This window comes from Lissotriton helveticus, chromosome 7 (genome assembly GCF_964261635.1).
Source record: "Lissotriton helveticus chromosome 7, aLisHel1.1, whole genome shotgun sequence".
NCBI classification, from domain to species: Eukaryota; Metazoa; Chordata; class Amphibia; order Caudata; family Salamandridae; genus Lissotriton; species Lissotriton helveticus.
Window position 1 is genome coordinate 1,418,415,500 of NC_136068.1, and position 27,894 is coordinate 1,418,443,393.

Genomic DNA, 27,894 nt, shown 5'->3' on the forward strand with positions numbered 1-27,894 from the left:
AAGTCGCATCCTTAATGAAAGCTGTGAGTGAGTTCACAGAGTGGGTCAATTCATACTGCCCTGAGCCTATCTTGACTCTTGGACAGACTGAGCCACAAAGCAAGCTTACAGAAAAATGTGTATGAGCATAAACAGCAGTCACGGCTGGCATCTATGGGGAGTGGTGAGGCGGGCAAATGGGTGGTGGGTATAAATAAAAATAAACAACACTTACCTTGAACACGGCCTCCTCCTCACTATACGTCCTCCTGCTTCTGCCTTCCAACGCGGACCCCTGCCAACTGTCCTAATCAATCCTGGCGCTGCTCTCATCAGCATGAGAGCAGCGCCAGGATTGGAAGGCCTCTCTTGTCTCTCCCGAGGACACATGAGCGTTGCACTTCCTCTAACCCAGCTGTCTTGTGTTAGAGCTTTCAAAGTGCGTAGGCCTGGCTAGCCATCGAATGACGGCCAGGCAAAGGAACATACGCACGTTGAAATGTGCCCAGGCAGTCCACCATCCCCCCTGCTGCTGACTCAGCAAGTCCCACCCCGTGCTGACCCACAGTTCTGGATGGGGTGGAAATAAAAAAAATGGTAATAAATGAACTTTATTACTATTTCATTTTTAATGTTTGGGGCTTTTGGGGCAATTTAGGTGGCCGGCGACTCTCCTCCTCTGTCACGCAGGAGCTGCCCCTGAGCAAGAGGGCATCAGATTCATTGTAGAAGTAGTGCGAGTGATGCACTACGTCTGATGGCCAAGGGAAGTGGCGAAATGACTCTTCAATTTTGCTTGCAAAACTCCCTGTACCTACCTTGCCTTTCTGAAAGTATCCCGATGTCTGCCTTTTCACTGTCGAGAAAATTCATAGGTCACACTTCACTTCCATGCATTGCTAAATATTTCTGTGGGGTTCGTGTTTCTCCATTTTTGGTTATCAGTTAAACAGATCTCCCTTGAAGGAATGACGAATTATGACCACCCTATTCGTTTATTTGATCATATACATACACATTTGTACAGCACTTTAGAAGGAAAGCACATTCATTCATAATAAGCAGGAAGTTTCAACAGCCACATTTTTTCAGTGCTTGAAAAGCGTGGCTTTTTCTTTCCAGTTACAATCAGATTGTTTGACAATAATAAACCTAATAATTTTAATAATATATGGGATTATATATGGTTAACAGTTAATTAATGGGATGTTTTTCACCAAGGAGTTCTTAATGACATCAAATAGACAATGAGCGCAACACTCTCATTGTCTATGATGTCACTCAGAACCCCGGGGTGGACATCATCTCTGTAATTGACTTTTCAACCCATCTGAAATGTCTGGGCCCAAAAGTCATTTTCCCCTGCTACACAGGGGCAGAGGAGGAATGAGGGAGCCATACATAATATGGCCTCCATTATGTATCTCTGTCCAAAATGTAAATTTTTTTACAAATGTACCTGCCATCCTTATTTAGCATGCGCTCTTCCCTGGCTTCCTTCCCCATCCTGCAGCTGTGCTTTCACTTTCGGTTTAAGCAGACAAGCACCGCTGCACTGGAAGGCCTAAAATAGTCCTGTCAGCCTAGCCTGGAAGGCCTTTATGACATAGAACAGTGGATAGTGAGTTTCGTTATCAACTGTTGCTATATAATAGAAGTGAGTTACCAGATCTAGTATTATGTGTAAATAGCTGAGGCTTCCTATGGAGGCAATGCAAAACCGATAGAATTAAAGATGGGTAACAGTGAATTACAGTGATGTTTTTCACCGAGGGGTTCTGAGAGATATTAAATAGACAACGAGAGCAAACCTCAATTTGTCTAAGATATCACTCAGAACCCAAGGGGAAAATAGCCAGAAGTTGCTCCCCCTCAATGGTGGAGGAACGTTGCCCCACTGTTTTAAAAATGAAACGCTGTTCTAGCATCAGTTTTATTCTTCGTTTGCCGGCTCTGAGCCAGCTTGTGCAGGGTGGGCGGGCATGAGAGGTGGGAGGAGGAGTGCTTGTGCACTCCTTACATGCGAATATGTGTTTGGCTGGCTGTCTCAGGCTGACCAAAACACACATACACACTTAGGTTTCTCTCCAGCCTCACTGCACTCAGCAGCCGGGCAGGAGAAACCCCACAGACCCCATGACCTGGGTAGAACGTCTTTCCAGCCCGCTCAGGCCAATTCCCACACTGCTCTGCCGCACTGGGATAGGATAGGAGTCTGTCCCAGGTGCTGTTGGGACCAGCAAGAGGCCAGCAGGAGCGACTTGGGAGGTGGCCGTTAGCTTCAGGTAATTTGTCAAAATTATTATGAACACGCCCCCCGCACGCTACCCCTAGCACTCTCACCACCCTTTGTTAGTGGCAGCCGCCGCTGAAATATCCGTATAATTTACTTTTTACCCATCTATAATTTAAGTTATGCATGGCCCCCAAAATCCTCAGCCTCTGCTTCCCTCTGCTATGCAGTGGCAGAGGGATAATGAGGGACCCATACATAATATGGCGTCTGTTATGTATCCCTGTCCCAAAGATTAAGAAAAAAAGTTACCTGCCATCCTTGACCAACCTCCACCACCTTCCTTGCCTTCCTTCCCCATCCTGGAGATGTGCTTTCTGCTTTCATTCAAAGCAGATAAGCAGAACTCATCTGGAAAGCCTTTATGACATCCCAACAGTGGGTAACCAGTTTTATTATTAACTGTTATTATACCATAGCAGTGGGTTAAGAGATTCATAACCTGAAATAAACAATAGAGGCTCCCAATGAGAGCCATACACAACATATAGAAATCTAGATCTATAACTGTGAATTAAGGTGGATTCGGGTGATGCTTTTCACTGAGGAGTTCTGAGTGACATCAAATAGAACAAAAAGCCCAGAGAGGAAAAACATCCCCGGAATTCACTTTTTCCCCATCTATAATTTTATGTTACATATTGCCCTGAAAATCTTCAGTCCCTGCTTTCAACTACTACATAAGTGCAGAAGACTAATGGGTGAGCCATGCATGATATTGCTTCTCTTCTGTGTACAAAATACCTTTCACTGGTTCAGGAGCGACACATTATTGAAGAGACACCTCCTCATTTGCATTTTTCCTTAGACCATGTAATTAGAGGGAATCCTCCTGTGGTCTGTGCATGTTCCCATCTGTGAACCTGTACTGGGAAGATCGATGCCCAATCTTGCATCTGAGAATCAAAAAGAAAGGAGAAAAAACATATAATATCTGCTACATGTCTTTAATAAAATCTTGATTTTCTTGGACGGGGTAGGAAAATCTCAGTTTAGAGATAGTAACAACAATAGATTTCCCCACAACTGGATTAAAACTCAGACTGCAAAATGCCAAAATATGCTGATCTATCTTTATAGTATGAATGACCACGTCATTGGTGCAAGCGATTTATATATTCAAGGCATGTATTAACTCTAAGTAGTGTTAAATGGTTGAGCACCAGATCTTGGACTTGCTGCATGCCAGACAGCTAAACCATCAAACAACCGCTGCTTACAGAAGTCCAATACACTTTAGTTTGGGAAAGCACCAGTCTTTAACTAACGTTGTAATTTTGTATTTTAAGGCAACCAAGTGAACACATGGTAAGAAGCTCAAACTCTTCTACAGGCAGCAGTCCCTCCCTGTCTCCAGTGAAAACCACATTCTCAGGGCAGTCCAATGCCTCCTCTGTTAAACCAGGCCCCCTACCTTCCAACCTTGATGACCTAAAGGTAAATTTGTCTTCACCATGGTTAAATAGCATGTTCTAGTAGCTTAAAATAATTTCCATTGTATCTGCAGATCGTAATTACCTTTTAACAGCAGAAGAAGCATCTTCACCTCCTGTACTTTAACATTCGTTAACTAATGCATGATGCACTGTATTCTGTAAGTTTGCAAAACTTTTATGTACTAATAGTCTTTCCAAAATAATTCTCATGTCGGTTTCAGTTTCCAGAATACATCATGTTCTTCATTACTGCATTTAATAAAGACCCTTTTTTGTATTTTATTATATTGCACAAGATTGAATTTAAGTTTGTCACATAACACAACATGTATTCTGTGTACTAAAACCAAAGGTCCTGCGGCACTATATGCTGACAGGTACTTCAAGTCTTGCATATTTAATTTGACCTCAAGCTATCCATTCAAGGCCAATCAACTTCTCGCCTTCTGTCCTGTTAGGCTCTGCTTCAAATGAGAAAAAATGGAGGATGAACATCTGAAAAACAATGCTGGAATAGACTAATTTATCATTAGAACAACTGCTCAATTATGTTGAAAAACAATGCCAAAGATCTGGAAATGAATTCTGTTCTGATAGCTAAGGGACATTGAGGGAACATGCTTTACTGTGTGTCCCTCCTTAATAGAGAGTCCGTTTTTATGATCTGGTTTGACAACAGAGCTGCTGCCAGACAATTTTATGAGACTCGCCAGGAGAGGAGCTTTGGGCTCCACACACAAGTTGGAAACCAGAAGTTATGTTATGTTATCTTATGTTAACAAGTTCTTGTATAGCGCACGTACACCGGCACTGCTCTAAGAGGTGCCGGATTCCTGGAAACTTACATGTAAACTTGTCTAAACGGCCAAGTCTTGAGGAGCTTCCTAAAGCTCAAAAGGTATGTGCAAGATCTAATTTCGGAGGGCAGGGAATTCCAGTAGCTGGGAGCTAGTATCGCGAACCTGGCTCCGCCCACACGCTTCAGTTTGAAGGCGGTAATGAAGTACCTGTTTTGATTGGATAGAGTATGTGCTTCCACAAAAATGTGTTTGCACTCTACACTGCTGTGATCATTTTCTTATCCAGTAGCCTGAGCTTTCACTTACATCGGCACACTCATGCCATGTTAATGCTATTGAAGTGTCTGAGATAACTACATCATTGATGGTATTTTTGTGTGGCAGCAGCATAGATGTGAGGAGGACATTCATTAACATACATGGGTTTGTAGGCCGGTTTTGACAGTGCATTCATAAGCAAGACATGTCAGGATTTGCAAGGCTTGTTACACTGTGTAGACAATTTTGATCCCTGCAATGCACCTCGACAGCCATTACCTAATATTCAGATATTATGGTGGCAAAGAAGCAAAGACATGAACTAAAGAGTAGCAAATTAAATTTTGTGTTATCTAACTTAGTGTCACATTAATGATCATTAGAAGTTGGTATTTGAGTGAACTGGTTGAAGTCAGTTTAGATAGATTCAGTGTGTTTATTGTAGAAAGGGATATTCCAATATAAAGTTTGTCTAATGAGTTAGAAAAGGCAGCTCCTGGCCCAAAGTTCTGTGGGAACCAATAGTTACCTGTAACACACACACAGCACCGTATTGCTGAATGCCCTAAGCTTTAAGCAATTTGTCTATCTTTCAGTACTTCTATTGAAGTGAATAGAAAATGTTGATGGCTTCCATAATGCAATGCAATATGGCGCAGCATTTTTGTGTGGGATTTCACTAACAAGAGATGAAGGAGAACTTAAATCTTCAGCAGGCACAAGGATGCCAATCATAGAAAGGGCAATGCTAGCATAATGTTTATTGCTGCTTTACCATCATGTGCATGTTAAGACATTCTTACAATAGTTTTTTCATTCAAGAACTGGTACAATTTACCCTTAAAACTGATATTTATCAATTTTTTTCAGGTGTCAGAGCTGAGGCAACAGCTCCGAATAAGAGGCCTGCCAGTGTCTGGAACAAAAACCGCACTTATGGAACGCCTTAGACCTTTCCAAGACTGTGGGGGTAACTCAGCGCCAACATTTAATGACATAACTACTGTTACCTTTCCAGTAACACCCAACAACTCGCTGACAAATTACCAGTCTCATCCATCTCCAAGTGTTTTGTCAAGTGGATTTTATCAGTTTGGAAGCACCAGCTCCACCCCGCCAATTTCTCCAGCATCGTCTGAGCTTTCAGTTGGAGGGTCTCTCCCAGATACCTTCAGCGACAGACCAATGTCGTCCCCTCAGTATGGCCTGCAGCCCTCTCCAGCGCATCTCAGTGCAGAAGAAAGCCTCATGAGTAGCATGAATGGAGGTAGCTTCCAGTGTGACCTGGAAGTCATGGATGCAGAGAAGGACAAAATGCTGGTGGAGAAGCAAAAGGTAATTAATGAACTCACTTGGAAACTCCAACAGGAGCAGAGGCAGGTTGAAGAATTGAAATTGCAGCTTCAAAAGAGAAAAAAAAGCAGTGCCTCCCCGGAAAAGCACATAATGTCCCAGCATTTCTTTGGAGTGCCCATCAAGCAGGAAAACCCTGTTTCCAGTTGTCCTTTTGCATCAGAGCAGATGTCTATAAAGACACAACCGAGAAGTTCCCCGGACAATATGAGATCATGTGCTTCACAGCAAATCTCCCACATTCTCAACAGCCATTGTATGGACTCATCAGGGCAAAATGCCATATCTTCTACATTTTTAAGTCCGCAGTGTTCGCCCCAGCATTCTCCGCTTGGAACTGTGCACAGCCCACAGCACATCAGTCTTCCACCGTCCCCAAACAGCCATTATCTACTTCCAGTGTCGCCAGTATCCCAGGCAGACGGGCGCAGCGTGTCTCCGCAAGGCAGCAGTAGACTGCGAGGAGTGCAGGTAAGGGATTGTTGTGCTGTCTTTGCATTTTAATGGGCACTGATTCATATTCTCTCAACCACTGCTTCTGTCTTTCTACTGTTTGATCAGGTCAATTGTCAATTTTCAGCTTCCTTAGGTGATTGTTCCCCAGTAATGGCAGTGTAGGTATCATTGTGGAAGTGAAATACATGTTTCCACCTGGGCACTTGCCCTTCCTCTCTTTTTGACAGATAAAGGTTTGCTAAAAGTTGACTTTCTCTACCGACATTAAACATGATGTGGTGATATTTGACTTTCCCCTATTTCAAATGTGCTTATGTTTTCCACAGTTTTTCTTATTTGGCTTCCTAGTTCTACTAGTTTTTCCTACCTCTAGCTTCTATTTTGTCTGCTCAGCGCCCTCATTTAAAGCTATTGTTTTCTCTCTGTGGTTTTCTCTCTGAGTCTGCAAACAGACAACCCCAAAACTGAAGGCCAAACATTCAAATAGAACCTTTTTCCTTTCCACAGTATTGAACTATCTTTCCCTGCCTCTTGATCATTATTGTGTACAGAGCAACACTGAACTGAAAAATCACATTCAGTAATTTCTGCATCCGTTTATGTTCGAATTTGAAGTTAATGATTTTATTTCGCCATATGCTGCAAAGAATCGCCCTTTATTATGACGTCACAAGGACATTCCAGGACCTTTCATGTTAACAGGGTCGGATATATGTAAATAGCGCTGTTAAAATCAGTGATTGCTTATGCCATATATTTTGGTAAGAAGCAGGTTACAAAATGTGTTTTGGTGAAAACTTGCTTTTAATGTAGTTTACAGGTGTATATAGCATACTTTTACCATAGCACTTTAAAGAAAACATTTTTGAATTAGAATAATAAACAATTTATGATACAAATTTCTAGATAAACAATGGTCAAACTGAAGCGAATAAGGGCACAGTTCAGGTGGGGTTTCCAGTGGCAGCCGGCATGGCTCGCGGGTGGCGGGGCAGGGAGGGAGTCGCGCTGGGGGTATTGGGGTGTGCATTATAAAAAAAATAAACTTACCTTGCAGCTGGGTCCCAAGTCTCTGCTCCTACTCTCCTCGTCTTGGAACAGAAAGCACAGCCAGGCCCCACTGACCAAACACAATGCTGCAACGCAGCGTTGTGATTGGTAAGCACCCAGGCTCCTTTGGCCAATCATAATGCTGCAATGCAGCATTGTAATTGGTCTGAGCGCCATGACCCGGCCCTCAGCCAGGGGCTGGAAGGGTGGGCATGTTCTCCAAGTAGGCTGTAATGCAGCCTGCATGGAGAACAGGGAAAGTGTCCATGGCTGGTTTGGGCGGCGCGAGAGGGCAGACCAAACAGTAATTGCGCACTGAGGAGGGGGCAAACCACTTCTCCCCTGCCCTTCTCCGAGAGCAAAGCAGCCCCGCCCGCCCGCAAAGCATCATGAAGCATAACATTATAATAACTCAGAGTTATTATCATTTTATGTTTCGTACTTTGCACTGCTTAAAAGCAGTAGGGCGACGCTCCTCCGCCATAGCGGAGGAGCCGCCACTGGGGGTTTCAACTGTCTCCTGAATGCAAGAAGACTGGGTTCAGCTAAATTCTCACACAGTAGAAAATCCCAACCAGAGGTCGTTCCTCCATAGAAGAAATGTATCTGTGTGTGGAAGGTTTTGAAGCAAGGACCTGCCAACTTTAGAACGTTTTTATCTGTGAGACCACCCTAGATAGTGAGGAGCATGGTCCAATAAGTGAGTTTCAACAGATATAAGGCTTAATTGGTGATGCTGGAGGATTAAATATCATTCTAAATGTAATCCTTGCTGGACAAGGGAGCCACTGGAGGGCTTGGAGAATCGGTGTGATGTGGTTGAATTTTTTTGTTTCAGTGCTGAGTTTAGTTGATTAGTGCAATATTCCTTGAAGAGTGATAGGAAGACTTGTCTGATGCCTACTAACACAGCGTTTTCAAAGTCTTGCCTTCAGATGACAAGAGCCTAGGTAGCAGATTTCAGGTCGTCTTAGGGGGTAAGAAGCTTGACTTTGAGTGAAGGGAGAAATAAACTTGGCAACTCAGGATGCCACCACACGACACCACATAGAACATTACACTATTAAAAGGAAATAGGTAACATTTACTTGTAAAATTCTCTATAGTACAACGTGTGCCCTCTGGTATTTTAATATCGACTAAAAGAAAACCTTGCATGTTCAACCTTTAGCTGTGAATTGCTGGAGAGAGCTGTGCTAATCAGCACTCTGTGACCATAGCACCATTCACAAATAAAATCATGGCCGTATTCAGCCGATTTGTGTCTACTGGGCCTGTAAAAATGAATTACCAGTAATTGATCCCTTGGGGCATTGTCAACATTTAAAGCTTGGGCAAGCACAGGCTGTCTCTCTCCTTGGTGAGTTTTGTACTGCATCCAGGGTTTCAGGTTGTTGCCTCAAATGCTTTAAGCATGGAGATAAAACACAGGCTGCACGAGTATCTGTGCCAGGTGGCATACTGAGCACTTTTCTTGCTGAAAAATAAAATCAGAATGTAGCACATGATTAAGTGTCTTCTTGGTAATCTTATTGGCTCAAGGATCAGCTAATAGAACTAGAAATGCATTTCTGAACCTTCTTTCCCCAAACTCCATGTGATCTTATTGTTAAGATGTGTCAGTCAGTGGAGACTTTGATTTAAATAGCCACAAATGGATAATAATGATATTGGGTTTCTTTTGATTTTGTTCACTAAGGAGATATCACATAGCTTGCACTGATGTTGAAAATGTTTGCACTGGATATGGGTAATTTTGCACTGATGCCAAGAAACTTTGCAGTGAAGCTTGCATGAACAGTTGCTTTGCATTCACCAAAAAATGGGTTCAAGACCACATAGCCATTCACCTAGACACCCTAACTTATACAGTTTCTTCAATGCTGCAAGAGATCTAAGCATCACAGGAATTACCAGGTTAACCACTCAACATATAGAAAAGATGACAAATGCCATTTTGGGTAAACTTGATAAATTACTCCCTCTTACAAAACATTTCCTGGATAAAGAGCTGGAAAAATGTGTAGAAAACCAGCTCCAAAAAATTATGGTGGAAAATGTCTTATTTGAAGTTTTTCAGTCAGCATTTAGATCTGGCAGCAGAGTGGAGACTGCAATATTACAAATCATTGACAATATACTCTGTGTTTTAGTTATAGGTAACTCATACATTGTCACCATCCTGAACCTGTCTGCAGCCTTTGGCACAGGGTTGAATGACAAGGGCACGCATGGTAGAACAACGCGTCCCTCTACCACTCAGCCCGAACCATGAATGCGTCTCAACAAAGCATTCCTTTACCACACATGACTTTCCAAGCATGCCTTTACCACGCAGTTTTGTGATAAAGGCATGTTTGGTGAAGGGATGTGTGGTAAAGTTCACTGCCCTTTTCCTCCACCCAGTCTCCTAGATCCTGGCCCCTGCCCTATTACCCTACCCCCAGCTATAAAAACGACCCTACCCCTTAAACCTTAAACTAACCTGACTCCCCCTGCCCTAAAAACTGCCCCCTTGCTCTCAAAACTGCCCCTTCCCCATAGCCCTAAAACCTTCCCCCTACTTATCCTTACCCCAAACTTCCCTTTGCCCTGAGCCCTAAAAACCGCCTCTCCTGACCTAGAAACTGTCCCTTCCGCCTCCCCTGTCCTCAGCCCTAAAACTCTGCCTCCTACCTTAAAACCTACCCCAGCCCCCTGCTCCGAGCCCTAATCGCCCCCTTACTTAAAACCTAGCCCCCTCTGCTCCCCCGCCCTGAGCCCTAAAACCGGCTCCTCCCTTAAAATCTAATAGCCCTAGTCCCAGTTCAACTTACCTCATCGCGTCCCCGCCCTTCATGCATGTCCTCCTCTCCGGTTCCTCTCCCTGCCAGCCAGCAGCTGAAATGCCGACTGCCTTAACCACGCATATGAGCTTGCGATTAAACCGAACGCGCGCTTGAAGCAGCATCGTAAAGTCTGTTTCCGTTGACACAGTTAACCATTCCTCTCTACTAAGAAATCTTAGTGAAATAATAGAAATAAGGAGCACTACTAAAATGATTCTCTTCATATCTTGCTAACCAAAGCCGACACATAAAAATCTCTGAATCCTCCGCTCTAGACCAAGGACTGGTTCAAGGGTCAATACTCTGCCCAGCACTTCGGTTTATACATGGAGCCCCTTGACTCTCTTCTAAATAATTCCAACATCTTAATACACTTTTAAGCTGATGATGTTCAGCAACATTTGAAAGTTGCATCCGCAGATTATATTGTCTTGCCACAGATTCCTAAAAGAATACAGTGCAGGGTGCCATAACTTCATTTCAAAATTGACCCCTCAAATACAGGATGTTGACTCCTCTCACCATCAAAATGTTCCATGCCATGGCAGAATTGGTTAAATGTAATGAACAGACATTAGAGTCTTCCATTCATCACCGAATGCTCAAAAATCCCTGGACGTCATAGTGGACAAAAATCTCAACCTCCAGGCTCACACAACTCAATTAGTAAAATGAGACTCCTGTAAGGAGTCAAACAGTTGTTTACAGGGGAAAAGTTTAAATAAGTGATTCATCTCTAGTTCTATCAAGATTAGATTATGGTGACGCCTCACTTAATGGCATCCTAAAGCTATGCCTGGCTCCTCTACACGCAGGGGCCAGGCTGGTTCATGGCTCCAGGTAATACCACCACATCCACATCACCAATCCTGATCTTTATGAAGTGGCTCCTAATTGACACTATAAGTACACTCACACTGGACATAAAACTCGACATACCGGGACATTGAACTACCTAGAACCTACATTAGTTATCTTGGGTGAACAGCCTCAACTGCCAAGCTCTGACACCCTCATGCTCAAATAGCCAATAAATAAAAAGACTGCAAACTTTGTCTGGCAGCACACACATGGTATGTAGCTTGATCCCACCATCCCTTCAATAGTGAAATGAACCATCTTCTGTTCGAAATTAATTTCCTGAATTGATTTCTAACTCAAAATATGCTTAATGAGAGAAGTTGTGTCCTCACTGTCACTCTGCCACTCCTCCCTTTATAGTAAATATGTATATTAGTAATATGCTTTCTTTTGACATTCTGCTCCCTCATGGTAATATGTCTTGCAATTATGCCTTTTAACAACTCATAAATGCTATTGTCAGATATTTCTATGATTTACTTTCTTGTAACTGTGTGTGCTGTAATTGTTGTATTCTTCGGTGAATAGCTCTGCCCACGTGGGTCTAGTTTGGATGAAACAAAGTACATATAAGTAAATATAAATTGATCACCAGTTCAAAAATAATATTCTGTATGTCTATCACTGCACATTCACTGAGGCCTAAGGCAGTGGTAAATGTGCTCTATACCCGGGTAACATTTGCGGCATTAGTTCTAGATTGCTAGCACTAGACACACAATTGATGGACGGAACACAGAACAAATCAAAACATTCACCCCCTGTCCAGAGATCTGGGTTAAATCCATCATTCTTTTGCTCACCATGCCACCCTTAGTTTAGATTGCCAGCACTGGCACACTTATCATGATCTGTCCCAAGACCCATTCAGCAGATACCTATGATGTAAGTGTCAGTGTTTGTCTCAGTAAAGTGAAAAAAGTTCAGGATTGAAGGGCGTAGTGCAGGTCATCTTGCACCTCGGGTCGAAGAGCATATGTAATGAGTTCATTATTTGGAGAACAGATGGCTTTTTGGCTGTTGGTGCCACATTACAAGTGAAATCTAAACATCAAAATCGGGCAGGCTATGGCATTTCAGAAAACATTTCGTGCTTCAGCTTTGCAGGGAACGAGCCTGTAGATAAATTCACATATTTGCCGAAATGCAGCGCATCCACGCATAACTCATTCCAAAAAACATATTTTCATTAGGCTGAACAAAATGCATTCTTTTAGGACGTGAACCGCATGAAATAATTGCACAGATGCCTGAACCAGAAAACAAAACCGTGCAACAACTCCTCCGGTCCTCGCTGCACCAGCTAAAGCAAATTGTTTTTACTAGTTCTTGCTGGTTCTCAGGCGCCAATATCTCGTTGACTGATGCTCAACCCAGCCGTCCAGTGCCATTGGACACATACCCAGTGCACTCGACTGGCGCATGCGCATGTCGATGCTTGCACCACTACCTTAGGCCCTGAATATTTAAGCTGATTTTTGGCAGGTACGGTGCATAATCATGTCACGAACTTTGAATATAATTTGGATTTGTATCTTTCAAAAAAGTTCAGTACATTTATATACAGTTACCCTGAGTGAACCACTCCTCTGAGACATAACATTTCTGTTGTTCTTATTGAAACACTCAAACTCACATCGACCTTCGTATGACCTTCCCATGATCATTGCCTTTAGAACAGTTGAATGTGTCTACTGCCAGATGCATATGGCAAGCATTTTAGCACGCAAACCTTTGTAATAGCAAATGTCTGCACATTCATATTCACATTTCCATCAGAAACTGGTAAATTCCACTCTTTCTCACTCTTTGCTATGTACTTTCTATGGCTGGGGACACTTAACATTCCCTTCCATATCTCTGACTCCAAGCAGTTGTGAGACTGCCACAAGCTGAGCCGCCTTCATTTAATGGGTGATTTGTGTGTCCATAAAAGATGAACTCGATCCCTGGCATGAGACGCTTCTATGCCCTGCCAGTTTCTCCATTGTCTATGCTGTACTGAGGGTTATTCTGCAAATGTCAAGGTGTGACATTTCGCACAGTATTTTTGTGTTAGAGACCGTTTTGAACAGAAAATGTCTCGAAGAACTCTGGTAGTACAAATGTTCTAATCAAATGAGTTGCTTTGCTGGTATGTTGTGTGACTTTTGAATGTAAGATATGGCGTTTCGTTTAGCTCAGTTTTCACATGAATTACTGTTCACTGAATTTCACATACTTTTTATTAGGTCGCGCCTGCGATTGCAGGGGCAAAAGCCCCTGCTGTCGCAAAGCGATCTATTGCAATCATTTCAGCCATTTTCCCGTTCAAGGACTAGGCAGAGACAACAGACTGTCACGAGCACGCAGCCGGCCGGGATCGGATCAGGTCACGCGCTCCGATCCCGGCCGGCTGTTCACAACACATGCACACATGCACACGCAGGCACAGGCAGGGACACACACACACAGGCAGGCACCCACGCAGGCACAGGCAGGCACACACGCAGGCACACACAACACACACACACACACAGACAGACGCACGCACACACATCCCCCTCCCCCCAACTCACCGGGCTCTTTTAGTGCATTCTCGATCCTCGATCTCCCTCTGCAGGCCAGCGCTGGTCTTCACCCGGGCCCCCTCCTGGGACCCGGGACTTCAGATGCCACACTCCGCCCTCTCACGCTCAGCCCGGGCTGCGTGCGGTGGCGCAGCAGCTGTTTGAGTTCCAGTCTTCGGGCTCGCCCTGCCCCGAGCGGCGGAGGCAGCTCCGCGAGAGGAAGGAGCACGCACCGCCCCGCCCCCGGCTGCCAGCAGCAGCTGCACGCGCTGCGCCTCGCTCTGCACAGGCTCCCTCAGCCCCAGCCGCTGCGCGGCTTCCCCGGCCGCCCCCATGTACGGATCGGACAAGCCCGTCCTGAACATGATGGACTATGGATTCAGGGTTCCGGCGCCCAGCGGAGACTTTAGCCCCTTCAGCGCTAGCATTCCGGTGTTCGTCGTTTTGATCTTCCCTTCGGTATGATCTCCCCCTTCGCATCTGCGCATGCGGATGCACATTTGAAACAGTAGCCAAACAGTAACACTTTTGCATGTATTTTTGATCTCCCCCAGCACAGCCGCAAAATACCAAATCTATTTCTCTTCCTCTGTGCTACCCTCCCACCCCGCTCTAAAGTTTTCAATCCAGCAGTCACACCCTCGTTGATATTAATCACTCACACTTTTATTTGTATTAATGTTAACATTTATTGCCTTTATGTTGCCAAAATTGCTAAAATACATCATACAGATATAATATACACCATTGTAATTACCTAAATGCATGTAAGAACCATGACATGAAGGAATAATTTTACATTTTTCTGAGCTACTATGGGGATTAAGCATCCTTTGAGATTTTATTAAGTGTGGACAGTAGCGTGACTTTATTTTGTTGGTTAAACATGTTCAACTGGCCAAGGTTTCTGTTGCATATCTTCTCACTTTATGAATTTATATTTTTTTCACTGTCAATTAATGTGCTTACACATCCTTTTAAGAAACTCTTCCAGGGAAACTAGTTGGTCTCTGCTGGAATCAATGGGCCTTATTTATTAAGGCCTTGCGCCGCCGGTGCGTCACTTTTTCCCATTTTAAAAGTGACGCACCGGCGGCGCAAGGCCTTCATAAATACGGCCCAATGTGTTTTGTGAACACAAGTGTATTTTTTTTAAATCATGCAAACAAACAGCGCAGAGAGTGTCTCACTGGTTAGCTCTTGTGTTCCACGCACAGATACCCAAGTGAGATGTCAAAAGAGTTACACATGTGGAGTGTTTACAGTGTCCAGCTTCACAACTGAAATACGTAATATCGACTCGTAAGGCACAAATGGGAGCTTCGCACAACGCTATCCCCAAAATTCCAATCAATCAGGTTGTAGATGAGAGAATCCCCCCACCCATCTCCTGTAACTATACAAACTCTGACCGGAACAATCAGGCGTCATAATTAAATCACATTTTTATTAGCCCTCTGCCAATTAGAGTTTATTAAATTTTGAACATACCATAAAAGCACAGCAGTTTATATTTGGAAAAAAAAATCATTGTTATTATAAACCTCTCTTTTATTCTACCCTTAATCCCGTCAGGTGGATTAGCAACGGGAGGCCTCCGGATCTCCCTCCCTCCCTCCCCACACACACACTATCTGACATACCTTACAGCACCTTTGCGCTTTTAAGGTGATAAAACTTCAGGTGTTCTCACACTAACACAGGATAAATACAATAATTCACTCATGCTCAAAAGGTCACCTTTCCCCCATAAGCAGTTCTTGGCAAAAGGCAAGTGAGACCCAAACTGGACACCAGATAGCGACAGCAATACAAAAGTTGTAGTTAAAAATCTGTCGAAAGCTGCTTCATATTTATAAAAACACAGCGAACCTTTCTGTCTGTTCCATGTTAAAAAAAGCATCGGCATAGCCAATAGGTCTCGCTTTTGGGACCTTATAAGTATTTCGTTATGCAGCACAATATCCTTGGTGCAACAGCATCAACTGTTGCATGGCTAAACACTTCTAAGGTCCCAAAGGCGAGACCTATTGGCTATGCCAATGCTTGTATATTCTTGGTTGATGTACAACATTTGCCATGCCTCCTCATATTTGAGGGCCAAGATTCTGCTGCTGAGGGTATTTTACAGGTCACCTCATGATGTCGTGTTATGCTGCAGTGAAGGTCCATAACTCTGAACCAAAAGGTGAAATTACACTTGGCGAGTGTTGCTTCACCCACCATGACAGTCTTTTGTAACCTTCCTCTTACTAAAATGTACTGCGTGTGCTCCAAGGCCTGCGGGGCTGACTTCCACAGCTTCAATCTCTATACTGTGAGCGTGACACCTTTTCAGGTCTTTATCAAGACTTAACAGGACCAGGGAGAATGTGGGCCAGGTATGACGTGAAAGTGGCCCAGCTCACTAATGTTCCACCTGAGAAGTTTTATGAGAACTATGACAGGCTGATATTTGAGCAATCCAAAATTGGACTTGGATTAAAGCACACCTGTTTACCTTCCACAAACCACACTCGTCGATCAGTGAACTTGCCATTAATGCCCCGGTTACTTACCGGTAATCTTCATTACTCCGAGTCCTTGTCTTCCTCACCTCAGTATTCACATATGAGCCTCCGGCTCCACACAGAACTCCAAGTTTAAAAAAAAAAAAAGAAACAGCACTCTAGTCTCCCCTCCCTCCTCCAAGATGGCCCCCAGTGGCTCCATCCAATCCCATAAAGGGATACATTGACAGCAACACGACCTGAAAACCAAGCCGCAGACATGAAGCCACCACCAGGGCCGGGAGGGAAGGGAAACTATACTGTGGCGAGGAAGACAAGGACTCGGAGTAATGAAGATTACCGGTAAGTAACCGGGGCATTACCTCCTCGTCCGTCTTCCTCGCCACAGTATTCACATATGAGCCGATACCAAAGCAATCAGCTTTATGTAAGGAAAATAGACCACACCATCAGTGCAGTGAAAAAACAGAAGTTTAATATACAGAGGCACATGAACCAAAGAGACAACCCCTCAAGGAACTCCTGCAGAAAGAACCGAAGAGGCAAAAGAAACAGAACCCCCACCCCCAATCTGGAGGCGGTAATGGGACATGAAAGTATGGGGGAAGACCACGTAGCAGCCCTACAAACATCCTCCATAGACACCCCTTTGAAAGAAGCCCAGGACACAGGAACAGATCGGGTGGAACGACCCTGAACAGGAAGGGAGGGGACCTCAGAAACCGAAGCATAAGCCAACATAATGGCCTCCGTAATCCAACGACTGATCGTGGAGAGGGAGGGTTTCAGGCCCTGACGCGACAAACCAAAATTGACAAACAAGTTGTCCACTTTACAAAAGGAAGACGTGCGTGACAAATAAATCAGCAAGGCACGACGAACATCCAAGAGGTGCAAAAGGGAATCCTCATCCGAGGCAGGATCAGGACAAAGAACCGGAAGAACCACCTCAGCAGACCGGTGAAAATAAGAATCCACTTTAGGAACAAACGTAGGATGAGGGCGCAAGACCACACGGTCTGACAAAACCAACTCCCCAGCAGAGTGGTCGCTCCCTTGCCTCCCTGGCGAAGTGCGGTATCGTTGTGTGCTCTTACCCTTATTGAAGACCTGCAGCGTGCCCTGCCTGCCGCTTTTGCTAAGATTTCACTGATATCGCGCCTGCTTGCCGCTTTGTTAGAATTTATTTGGTAACACGCCTGCTTGCCGCTTTGTGAACATTTTACTTGTAGGGCGCTCGCTTCCGCTTTGTAGAAACTTCATTTGTGAGGCGCCTGATTGCCGCTTTGTAACGTTTCTCTTGTAGCGCGCATTTGTCACTGTTTGGAAGCATTTCCATTGCACCAGCGCATTTCGCCCCAAGCGCTCCGCTCCGCTGTCCCCTACGCAGCCATTTTAGCTGTTGTTGTCCTCCTTCGTGACCCGCCCCGCCTCCCAGCTGAGACGCCCTCCCACTACCTTAATACAGCGCTCCGTGCCCTCCACGCGCTGTGACTCGCTTTGCTCCCCAGCAGAGTGGTCGCTCCCTTGCCTCCCTGGCGAAGTGCGGTATCGTTGTGTGCTCTTACCCTTATTGAAGACCTGCAGCGTGCCCTGCCTGCCGCTTTTGCTAAGATTTCACTGATATCGCGCCTGCTTGCCGCTTTGTTAGAATTTATTTGGTAACACGCCTGCTTGCCGCTTTGTGAACATTTTACTTGTAGGGCGCTCGCTTCCGCTTTGTAGAAACTTCCTTTGTGAGGCGCCTGATTGCCGCTTTGTAACGTTTCTCTTGTAGCGCGCATTTGTCACTGTTTGGAAGCATTTCCATTGCACCAGCGCATTTCGCCCCAAGCGCTCCGCTCCGCTGTCCCCTACGCAGCCATTTTAGCTGTTGTTGTCCTCCTTCGTGACCCGCCCCGCCTCCCAGCTGAGACGCCCTCCCACTACCTTAATACAGCGCTCCGTGCCCTCCACGCGCTGTGACTCGCTTCGCTCCCCAGCAGAGTGGTCGCTCCCTTGCCTCCCTGGCGAAGTGCGGTATCGTTGTGTGCTCTTACCCTTATTGAAGACCTGCAGCGTGCCCTGCCTGCCGCTTTTGCTAAGATTTCACTGATATCGCGCCTGCTTGCCGCTTTGTTAGAATTTATTTGGTAACACGCCTGCTTGCCGCTTTGTGAACATTTTACTTGTAGGGCGCTCGCTTCCGCTTTGTAGAAACTTCATTTGTGAGGCGCCTGATTGCCGCTTTGTAACGTTTCTCTTGTAGCGCGCATTTGTCACTGTTTGGAAGCATTTCCATTGCACCAGCGCATTTCGCCCCAAGCGCTCCGCTCCGCTGTCCCCTACGCAGCCATTTTAGCTGTTGTTGTCCTCCTTCGTGACCCGCCCCGCCTCCCAGCTGAGACGCCCTCGCCCCTCCCCCTCCACCATCCTTATATGACAGGAGTTCCCGCGCGCAGCGTTCACGCGCAGCGACCGCGCCCAATCCGCGCCGAAGGTGCGCCAAAGGTAAGCCCGTCTACGCCCGTCCGCGCCCAGCGCCAGACCCCCTGCCCCTCGCGCTACCCAGCCCCCCCGCGTCACCTACGATGCCGCCACCCTCCTAGCCCTTAACCCCGGTCGCGCCCCCAACTGCGTCCAAGCCGCTCCTGGTCGCACCCATGGACCGTTCTCCTGCTACTCCTGCAAATTTAGCGGCACCGTCAACATCTCCGCTACGACCACACCACAGATTCCCGACCCCAACCACCTACAATGCATCCTTCTCAACACCCGCTCGGTCCACAGGCACGCCATTGACCTTTGGAACCTACTAGACGCCATCTCTCCGGACGTCGCCTTCCTAACGGAAACATGGATGAACGCTTCCTCCGCCCCTGACATCGCCATCGCTATCCCTGATGACTAGAAGATCACACGCAAGGACCGCACCGACCATACAGGAGGAGGAATCGCTATCGTCCATAAGAAATCCATCCGCATCTCAACCAGCTCCGACGCCAACCTCGCTAACTCCGAACACCTTCACTTCCAGATCCACACCGACCCCAAGACTACTATTAGAGGCACCCTCCTCTACAGACCACCAGGACCCCGCGCAAAATTCAGTGAAGACATCACGGACTTCATCACCCCACACGCGCTCCCCTCCAAAGACTACATCCTTCTGGGAGACCTCAACTTCCACCTTGAAAAGATCAACGACCGCAACACCGCCACCCTCTTGGACAACCTCGCCAACCTCGGACTTAAACAACTGGTCACCTCCCCCACCCACATCGCAGGTCACACTCTCGACCCCATCTTCACCTCCAGCAACCATGTCTCCTTCAGCCACACTACGGATCTCCTCTGGACTGACCACAGCTGCGTTCACTTCACCTACAACAAGCCGAAACCCATCATCCACCTCCAACCAACTCTACAAAGAAACTGGAACAAAATCACCACGGATCAGATCTCCACATCGCTCCTTCGAACCTCCCCAGCCCTCTCTTCTAACGCCAACGAAGCCGCCTCCAACCTCACCCTTTGGCTATCCAACACCGCCGACACCCTAGCACCACTGAAAAAACGTCAACACAAACTTGGCAACAAGAAGGCCTCATGGTTCAACGATGATCTCAAGAAGTCCAAGAAACTATGCCGCTCCCTTCAAAAGGCCTGGAAAAAAGACCCAACCACCAGCACCAAGGACGCCTTCAAAAGCGCCACCCGTACTCACCACCAACTGATCAGAAAAGCCAAGAAAACAGCATTCAAGGATCGACTTGACAACAACGTCCACAACAGCAAGGAACTTTTCAACATCGTCAAGGAATTTTCCAACCCCTCGGCCAACTCCAACGACATCACCCCCTCTCAAACCCTCTGCGACTCCCTAGCCTCTTTTTTCCACAACAAGATTGCTGACATCCACAACAGCTTTGACAACCAACCCAGAAGCCAACCCACCCTACCATCTGCTGACCATCTTCCCCCCGTAAACACCCTTAACGCCTGGAACCCAATCTCCACTGAGGACACCATCCGCCTGATGAATTCCATCCACTCTGGATCCCCCACAGACCCATGTCCTCACCGCATATTCAACAAAGCAGACTCCGTCATAGCACCGCACCTCCGAGACGTCATCAACTGCTCCTTCAACTCCGCTACCTTCCCTGAAGACTGGAAACACGCTGAACTCACCGCCCTTCTGAAAAAACCAACAGCAGACCCCACCGAACTCAAAAACTACCGCCCCATCTCGCTTCTTCCATTCCCGGCCAAAGTCATCGAGAAAGCTGTCAACAACCAGCTCGCCGCCTTCCTCGAAGCCAACAAATCACTCGACTCCTCACAGTCCGGCTTCCGAGCCAAACACAGCACTGAGACCGCCCTCATCGCAGCAACAGACGACATTCGAACTCTACTGGACAATGGAGACACAGTCGCCCTCATCCTCCTCGACCTCTCGGCAGCCTTCGACACAGTCTGCCACAGCACCCTTTTACAACGCCTCAGAAACATCGGAATCCAAGGAAAAGCACTGGAATGGATCACCTCGTTCCTCACCGGAAGAACCCAGAGGGTCCGCCTCCCACCATTCAAGTCCGAGGCCTCTGAAATCATCTGCGGCGTACCTCAAGGATCCTCACTCAGTCCCACCCTCTTCAACGTATATATGAGCCCCCTCGCGGCCATCGCACGCCATCACAACCTCAACATCATCTCTTACGCGGATGACACTCAACTGATCCTTTCTCTCACCAAGGACCCCAACACCGCCAAAACTAACCTACACGAAGGAATGAAAGAAGTCGCCGATTGGATGAAACAAAGCCGTCTGAAACTGAACTCAGACAAAACAGAAGTCCTCATCTTAGGTACATCCCCATCTGCATGGGACGACTCCTGGTGGCCGGAAGCCCTCGGAAAAGCACCCATCCCGACAGACCACGCACGGAACCTTGGCGTCATCCTGGACTCTTCACTCTCAATGAACAGACAAGTCAGCGCCGTATCCTCTTCCTGCTTTAACATTCTTCGCATGCTCAGAAAAACATTTCGCTGGATCCCCTCCGAAACAAGGAAAACAGTCACCCACGCCCTAGTCACGAGCCGACTGGACTACGGAAACACCCTCTACGCAGGTACCACCGCTAAACTCCAGAAGAAACTACAACGAATCCAAAACGCCTCAGCCAGGCTCATATTAGACATCCCACGCAACGAACACATCTCTGGTCACCTTAAAGACCTCCACTGGCTACCCGTCAATAAGAGGATCACTTTCCGACTGCTTACCCACGCACACAAATCACTCTACGACATCGGACCAGATTGCCTCAACTCTCGACTGTCCTTCTACACCCCCTCCCGCCAACTTCGCTCCTCCAGCCAAGCCTTCGCCACTGTACCTCGCATCAACAAGACCACCATGGGAGGCAGATCCTTTTCATACCTGGCCGCCAAAACATGGAACTCACTCCCCACTTACCTTCGCCTCACCCAAAATCACCTAGCGTTCAGAAAGCAGCTTAAAACGTGGATATTTGACAAATAATAATGTTATGACTTGACATGACTTGACAAAAATGGGGCAGAACAAAGGAAAGCACCCAACTCACCCATACGCCTGGCAGAAGCAATCGCCACAAGAAACACCACCTTGAGCGTTAAAAACTTCAAGTCCACTGACTCCAACAACTCGAAAAGAGCCAACTGCAAGGAATGCACAACCAAAGGAAGGTCCCAAGGAGGAGGACACATGATAGGACAGGGGCGTTGGAAAGAAAGAGACTTAAAAAGTCTAGCAACCAATGGAGAAATTGAAACCAAAGGGAGGACATGAAATGCCCGAATGGCGGCCCATTGAGCCCGAAGAGTCGAAATGGCCAAGCCCAACACAAATCCATCATTCAGAAAATCCAGAATGCGAGCCGGATCAAAAGAATCCAACGACAGCCCACGACCAACACACCAAGAAGCAAAATTATCCCAATGCTTGGCGTAGGATTTAAGCGTAGAAGGCCTCCGGGACTGTTGAATGACCCCAGCCACAGTCACAGAACAACCCTCACGTACTAGAGAATCCCTCTCAAGAGCCAGGCCTGCAGACCCAGGGAACGGAACACGGGCAGAGGAAGAAGCAAGTAAAGCGACCCCCAACTGGACCCACACCAGGAGCGATCCAGTCAGGACTTGGAAGCGGGAGTGGAGGAGGCAGAAGCACCAGAGAACCGGGACTTATCAAAGGAAGGGGCACCCCAGCCACGCCCCCTTCCACGAAAGGGCTGACCAGCACGTCCCCTACGAGAAGGACCAAAAGCCCTCTGAGAACCAAAGGAACGGAAGCGACCAGCCCGTTCAGGAGCAAGGAGTTTACGGTCCTCCGCCGTCTTCTTCACCATGTCTTCCGAAGGGGAACCAAAAAGCTTAACCCCAGCAAAGGGGATCTTCATCAGGAGACCTTTCTGCGCAGCATCAGCCTTCCAGGAGCGAAGCCAAAGCTGACGTCTCACAGCCACAGAAGACCCAGCCGCAGAAGCCGCCGCCCCTAAAGAATCAAAGGAGACATCCGAAAGCAGGCGAACCTGCTGCTCCATCATCGCCAGGGTAGAAGAGACATCCTCCCCCTGGTCCAACAATTCCAACAGAGACTGAAAATCCTTAAGTAAGGACTGGATCGTGTAAGAGGAATAGGCCGCCGCCCTAACGGAAAAGTTAGCAGCCGCAAAAGTGCGTATGACAGCACCATCCACTTTCCGATCTACAGGGTCAGCAGGAGAGGAATCCTCAGAGACCACAGTACCACGAGACGACATACTGGCCATCAAGTAATCCACCTTGACCGAGGAAGGAAATTTTTCCAAAAAATCTTGCAGAGGATACCGTTTATTCAGGAAACGAGGAAAAGAGCCTTTCCACATCCTTCCATTCAGTCTCCAACACCTTCACCACCGAAGAATGAAGGGGCAATGAATCAGGTACAGGACGCTGATACTGAGAAAACAAATTATCCTCCAGAGGCATAACAGAGTCAGGAAAAACCAAGTTTTTGCGAATGTGACACAGCACCGCCTTAAGGTCGGCACCCTGTACAAAACGACCCTTGACATCAAACTCCTCCGATGCGTCAGAGTCAACAGTCGGAACGCCATCAACATGTGCTTTCTTGTCAGGAGGAACAGGAACCCTGTCCTGCAAGGCTGCTGCCACCGCAGAATTGATCATCTGTTGCAGCAAATCCATAGAAGGAACAGACATCCCAGAACCAGAAGCCTCCAAGGAGTCAGGAACAGACATATTCGAAGAACCTCCGTCCATCACACCAGCCACGAGCAAAATAACTAATAGCAAGGGATAGAAAACACCTGAACCCTTAAATAGTCTGTAGGTCGCCAAGCAAACATAGACACACCCAATGGCACGCCCCCTAACCAAGTACAAATAGCACAAAGAAACGCGAGCCACCGCTAAAGAGGCTCCTGAGGAAAAGAAGACACCCAGGAAAACTCCACACACCGCCCGCCAAGATCCCAGGTAAGAGAGTAAAAATCGTCAAGGAAAACAAACACCCGACCGCGCAGAGCCCAGAATCAGGACGCGCGGTCGGAAAGGGGCGTGACACCGGCAAAAATCGCCGCTAGGCAACAAACAAACAGCCGACCGCGCAGAGTCCTAGAAGCAGGACGCGCGGCGGAAAGTGGCGTTTCACCGGCAAAACTCGCCGCTAGGCAGCAAGCGCCGGCAATAAATAAAACAGCCGACCGCGCAGAGTCCCAGAAGCAGGACGCGCGGTCGGAAAGGGGGCACGCACCGGACAATGAACCTCCCGCCAAGCAGGAAGCGGAGGCGCGGCCATCCGAAGCGGGAACACCATGCGAACCCGCAGAAAAGGGCACCAAAAGTCCGCTAAGCAGGACACGGTGCCAGGCAAAAGAAAGGGGAAACAAACAAATTACAATACAAACTAACTTCCCCCCCAACTAAATACCCGAGGCCATAAGGGGGTGCTAAAGCAAGACCCCAGCCTCACTCACCTGACCAGCAGGGAACACAGCACTCGGAGAAGTGCAGAAAAAAAGAACAGGTCGTGTTGCTGTCTATGTATCCCTTTATGGGATTGGATGGAGCCACTGGGGGCCATCTTGGAGGAGGGAGGGGAGACTAGAGCGCTGTTTCTTTTTTTTTTTAAACATGGAGTTCTGTGTGGAGCCGGAGGCTCATATGTGAATACTGTGGCGAGGAAGACGGACGAGGAGGTAATGAGGTGCAGCTGAGGTTTCAATCAAATCATTTTCGAATTTCGCTTTCATAGCCAATTAAAATGAGGTAAATAAATATATGGGATTTAAAAATGGATCACTTTTTTTAAAAATCATTATTTTACGTGGACTTTTTAAATTGTCTTCTAGCGCATGCGTTAGACATTTAGAATTGTCTGGTAGGGCATGCACTGGTTTCGTGTAATTCAGTATGCATATTTTGTTTTCTATTTAACAGAATACAATTTCACAAACTGGAAGTCCTAACTGTTTCTCGCAGAACCCTTCCAACGTGCAGCCCACGTTTATGGGCAACCAGAGCGAAAACAAACAAGTGAATCCGGACTGTTCATCACCAAAAAGCCCAAGCTTAAATAACAAGGTAAGGTTAAAAAGTGACTGATTTCAATTTACCACCAACCCTATAGCAATGTAGTTTTCCTGCCTGCTTTGATACGAAATATAAATTGCACTCTCAAAAACAACAACACGTTTAACACGTTTAACAGAGTAACCATATTCTGATTAGGAAACTAACAGTCATACATTCTGGTGTGTAATTTGTAACATGGTTACTTACGGAGAGCGGGTTGTTCACTAGCTTTGATATTTCTAGTTTTGCAACATACGTAATTATATTTTATTATGCTGCGTGATGTAGTACCCAATCATTTTTAGATAACAATTTGTGTTTTTTAAAGAATTACATTAGCAATTCCTATTTGTAAAGCGTACCCTTACGGGTTTCAAGGTGCAAGGGGCCATTGGGGAGATTAAGTGAGCTACTGCCCAGAGTTACATGATGCTGAGCTGAGCTGATGCAGGTGCCGGGATTCAAACCGTGCTCTGGAGTCAGCCGTTCTGACCGCTGCGCTACACCTCCTTCCTTTGTGGTTGTTTGTTTAATTGGTAAAGGTGTTCCTAGATTTCATTGTAGATTTGAGTTTTCTTCAGGGTGAGTATAGCCAGGATTTGCCCCCAACATCTGAAGATCGTGCATAAAGCAGTGTCAAGCTAAACATTTTGACCACACTGACCCTACTGATTAATGCCCTACCTGCAGTATTGCCAGATGATTGACAGCCCGGAAGGAAAGTGACCGAATATAGGAGAAAAAAACAATGGCGCTGCTACATGTGGAATGCTTTAGATATTTCTTATTAATGTTTCATCTATGTTTTAAATGGCCCATGCCCTTATAATGTCATGATAGAGTAAAGATATCATGACGTTCCTTGGCGAACATTCAAATGGGACATATGTTGAGGCACTGCAATCATAGGAAGTAAGATCACCTCATGTTATATGTGTATGTTTGCCTTATTGCTGTCATCAATGTGTGACCTGTGGTTACACCTGCCATTTAATCTACCTCTTTCATAATTATCAGTGTCTTAATGATAATGTCCCTAACTGATATTTACATTTTTTAAATCACATGCTATCTCTTGTGACTAACAAACCATAACAGTGAAGGGTAAGTGGCTATATTTGACACCATAATCACAAAATGTCATAACAATATTTAACCCGGAATAACACAGAATGCACTCTTAATGAAGAACAGCCTCCATTTATATGATGGAGATTTGTTATGTGTACTTTAAGAATACTTTTGATTAAGTTCATATGTGTGTATTTTTACTTTACTGCCTTGGCTAAGGCAGGGCGGGAGCAAAAAGGCTGTGGTTCAACACTCATTGAACTGAAAAAAAGGCTTCTTAATGTGGGGGAGTGGGTGCTTCCGGTAAAGCTTCATCGCCAGAGTCTCATCCAATGCCAGTAGTAGGCTGAAATGAGAGTTGCATCGAAATCAACTAGATAATATGTCCCCTCCCACTGCCAACGAATGCAGGAACACATTTACTAACAGAATGATCGCAAAAAGTGTTTGCAAATTGCACACTACATTTTTGTGAGTGGGCTTTCAGTTTGAGGTGAGACTTATATACTAATAGGTCACATCTTAAAATCTCCAATCACAGGCAGAGAATGATACGTATAATTATTATTATTCAGACAGGTTGCTATTTGCAACCACCTGCAGTTGGCTACAAATGCAAGGATGGTGGCCTGCAAGGAACAGCTGACCACCATACTTGTGAATGCATTGCCAAAAACAATTTGTTTTAAAGCCGCTAATATTCTTTAAAGGAACTGCTTAGAAAAAAACACTACCCGATCCTCACAAGGCTGCCATCCCCTTTCGTTTTGCAAATCAGTTACCTCCTCTTTTGAGGTGTCGGCAACTAATACAAGCTTTGCAACCACATTTGATGGGTGCAAACTATTGAAACATACCATACCAAATAATAGTCATGAGGTAATTCCCCTTCCTCATTGTGATTTCGTACAGGTCCTTAAACCCATTTTTGCAAGTCAGTAATGCTTTTCTGACTTGCAAAATTGATATAATGCTTACGAAAAAACCCCTTTGCGCTCACAAATGTCTTTTTGTGAATCGCTCTTTTGATTGAAAGCACAAAGATTACAAACCAACTACTGGCACAACACTCCAAACTCCAGTTACGGTTACCACTCGCAGAAGATCTTACCACATTCTCCGTTTAGTTTGAAGTTTGTTTTGTATTGGATGGGGTGTTTGTAAAAAAAGTAACGATTCTTAGCTTATCATCAAAATGTACATAGTAATTTAAACAAAATGGGCCATGAAACAGATCTTGTATAAATATCTTACTTTTACTCATATTTCGATGCAGATGGCTGTGGCAACCACGTCTGCTCAGGCGAATCAGAAGTTTCCCTCGCCAACTTTTTGTAATTCAAACACAGTCGTTGCCAAGACAAAGCAGCCTCCCTCTTACGAGGATGCAGTTAAGCAGGTAAATGTACCATTTTATCTATCCCATTAGCCAATGTTTCTCAAAGTTTGAAGCGTTAGGTTCTCTCACAGTGAAGCTCAAAATGTGGTTTCCATTGCTACACTTTCCAAGAACTCTTAATTGTGTTATGTGCAGGCGCGTTTTGAGTTTACTTTAGGTAAGGCTATGAATATATTAGTTTCACGTTTCATGGACATTTTAAATCAATATTCTCACTCATATGAGATGTTACTATTATTTCCTGGCACGAACCTCGTAATAAATAGCTTCACAAACCCTTGCATAGGGTGTCAAAGCACTTTACATGAACTGAGTTTTACATAGGATGCATGAGGCATTGAAGTACACAGAAGGAGGCACGGCTAACACTGTAGAAGAGAGAGCACACTGAATTTGAAAAGTTTGGGTTAAAAAAATATACTGTTTACAGATCATTGCATGTTA

General features: G+C 45.9%; 1 protein-coding gene across 4 annotated transcripts in view; it reads left to right on the top strand.

The window, feature by feature from the left end:
• MYOCD (myocardin) overlaps positions 1-27,894 on the top strand; it is a 206,624-nt gene that overhangs the window by 155,925 nt on the left and 22,805 nt on the right. For all 4 annotated transcript variants that reach the window (XM_078654725.1, XM_078654727.1, XM_078654724.1 and 1 more), the window contains 4 exons: positions 3,562-3,709; positions 5,637-6,590; positions 24,846-24,989; positions 27,328-27,450. In XM_078654725.1, the coding sequence (XP_078510851.1) occupies positions 3,562-3,709; positions 5,637-6,590; positions 24,846-24,989; positions 27,328-27,450 (1,369 nt within the window). The remainder of the gene's footprint in view (positions 1-3,561; positions 3,710-5,636; positions 6,591-24,845; positions 24,990-27,327; positions 27,451-27,894) is intronic.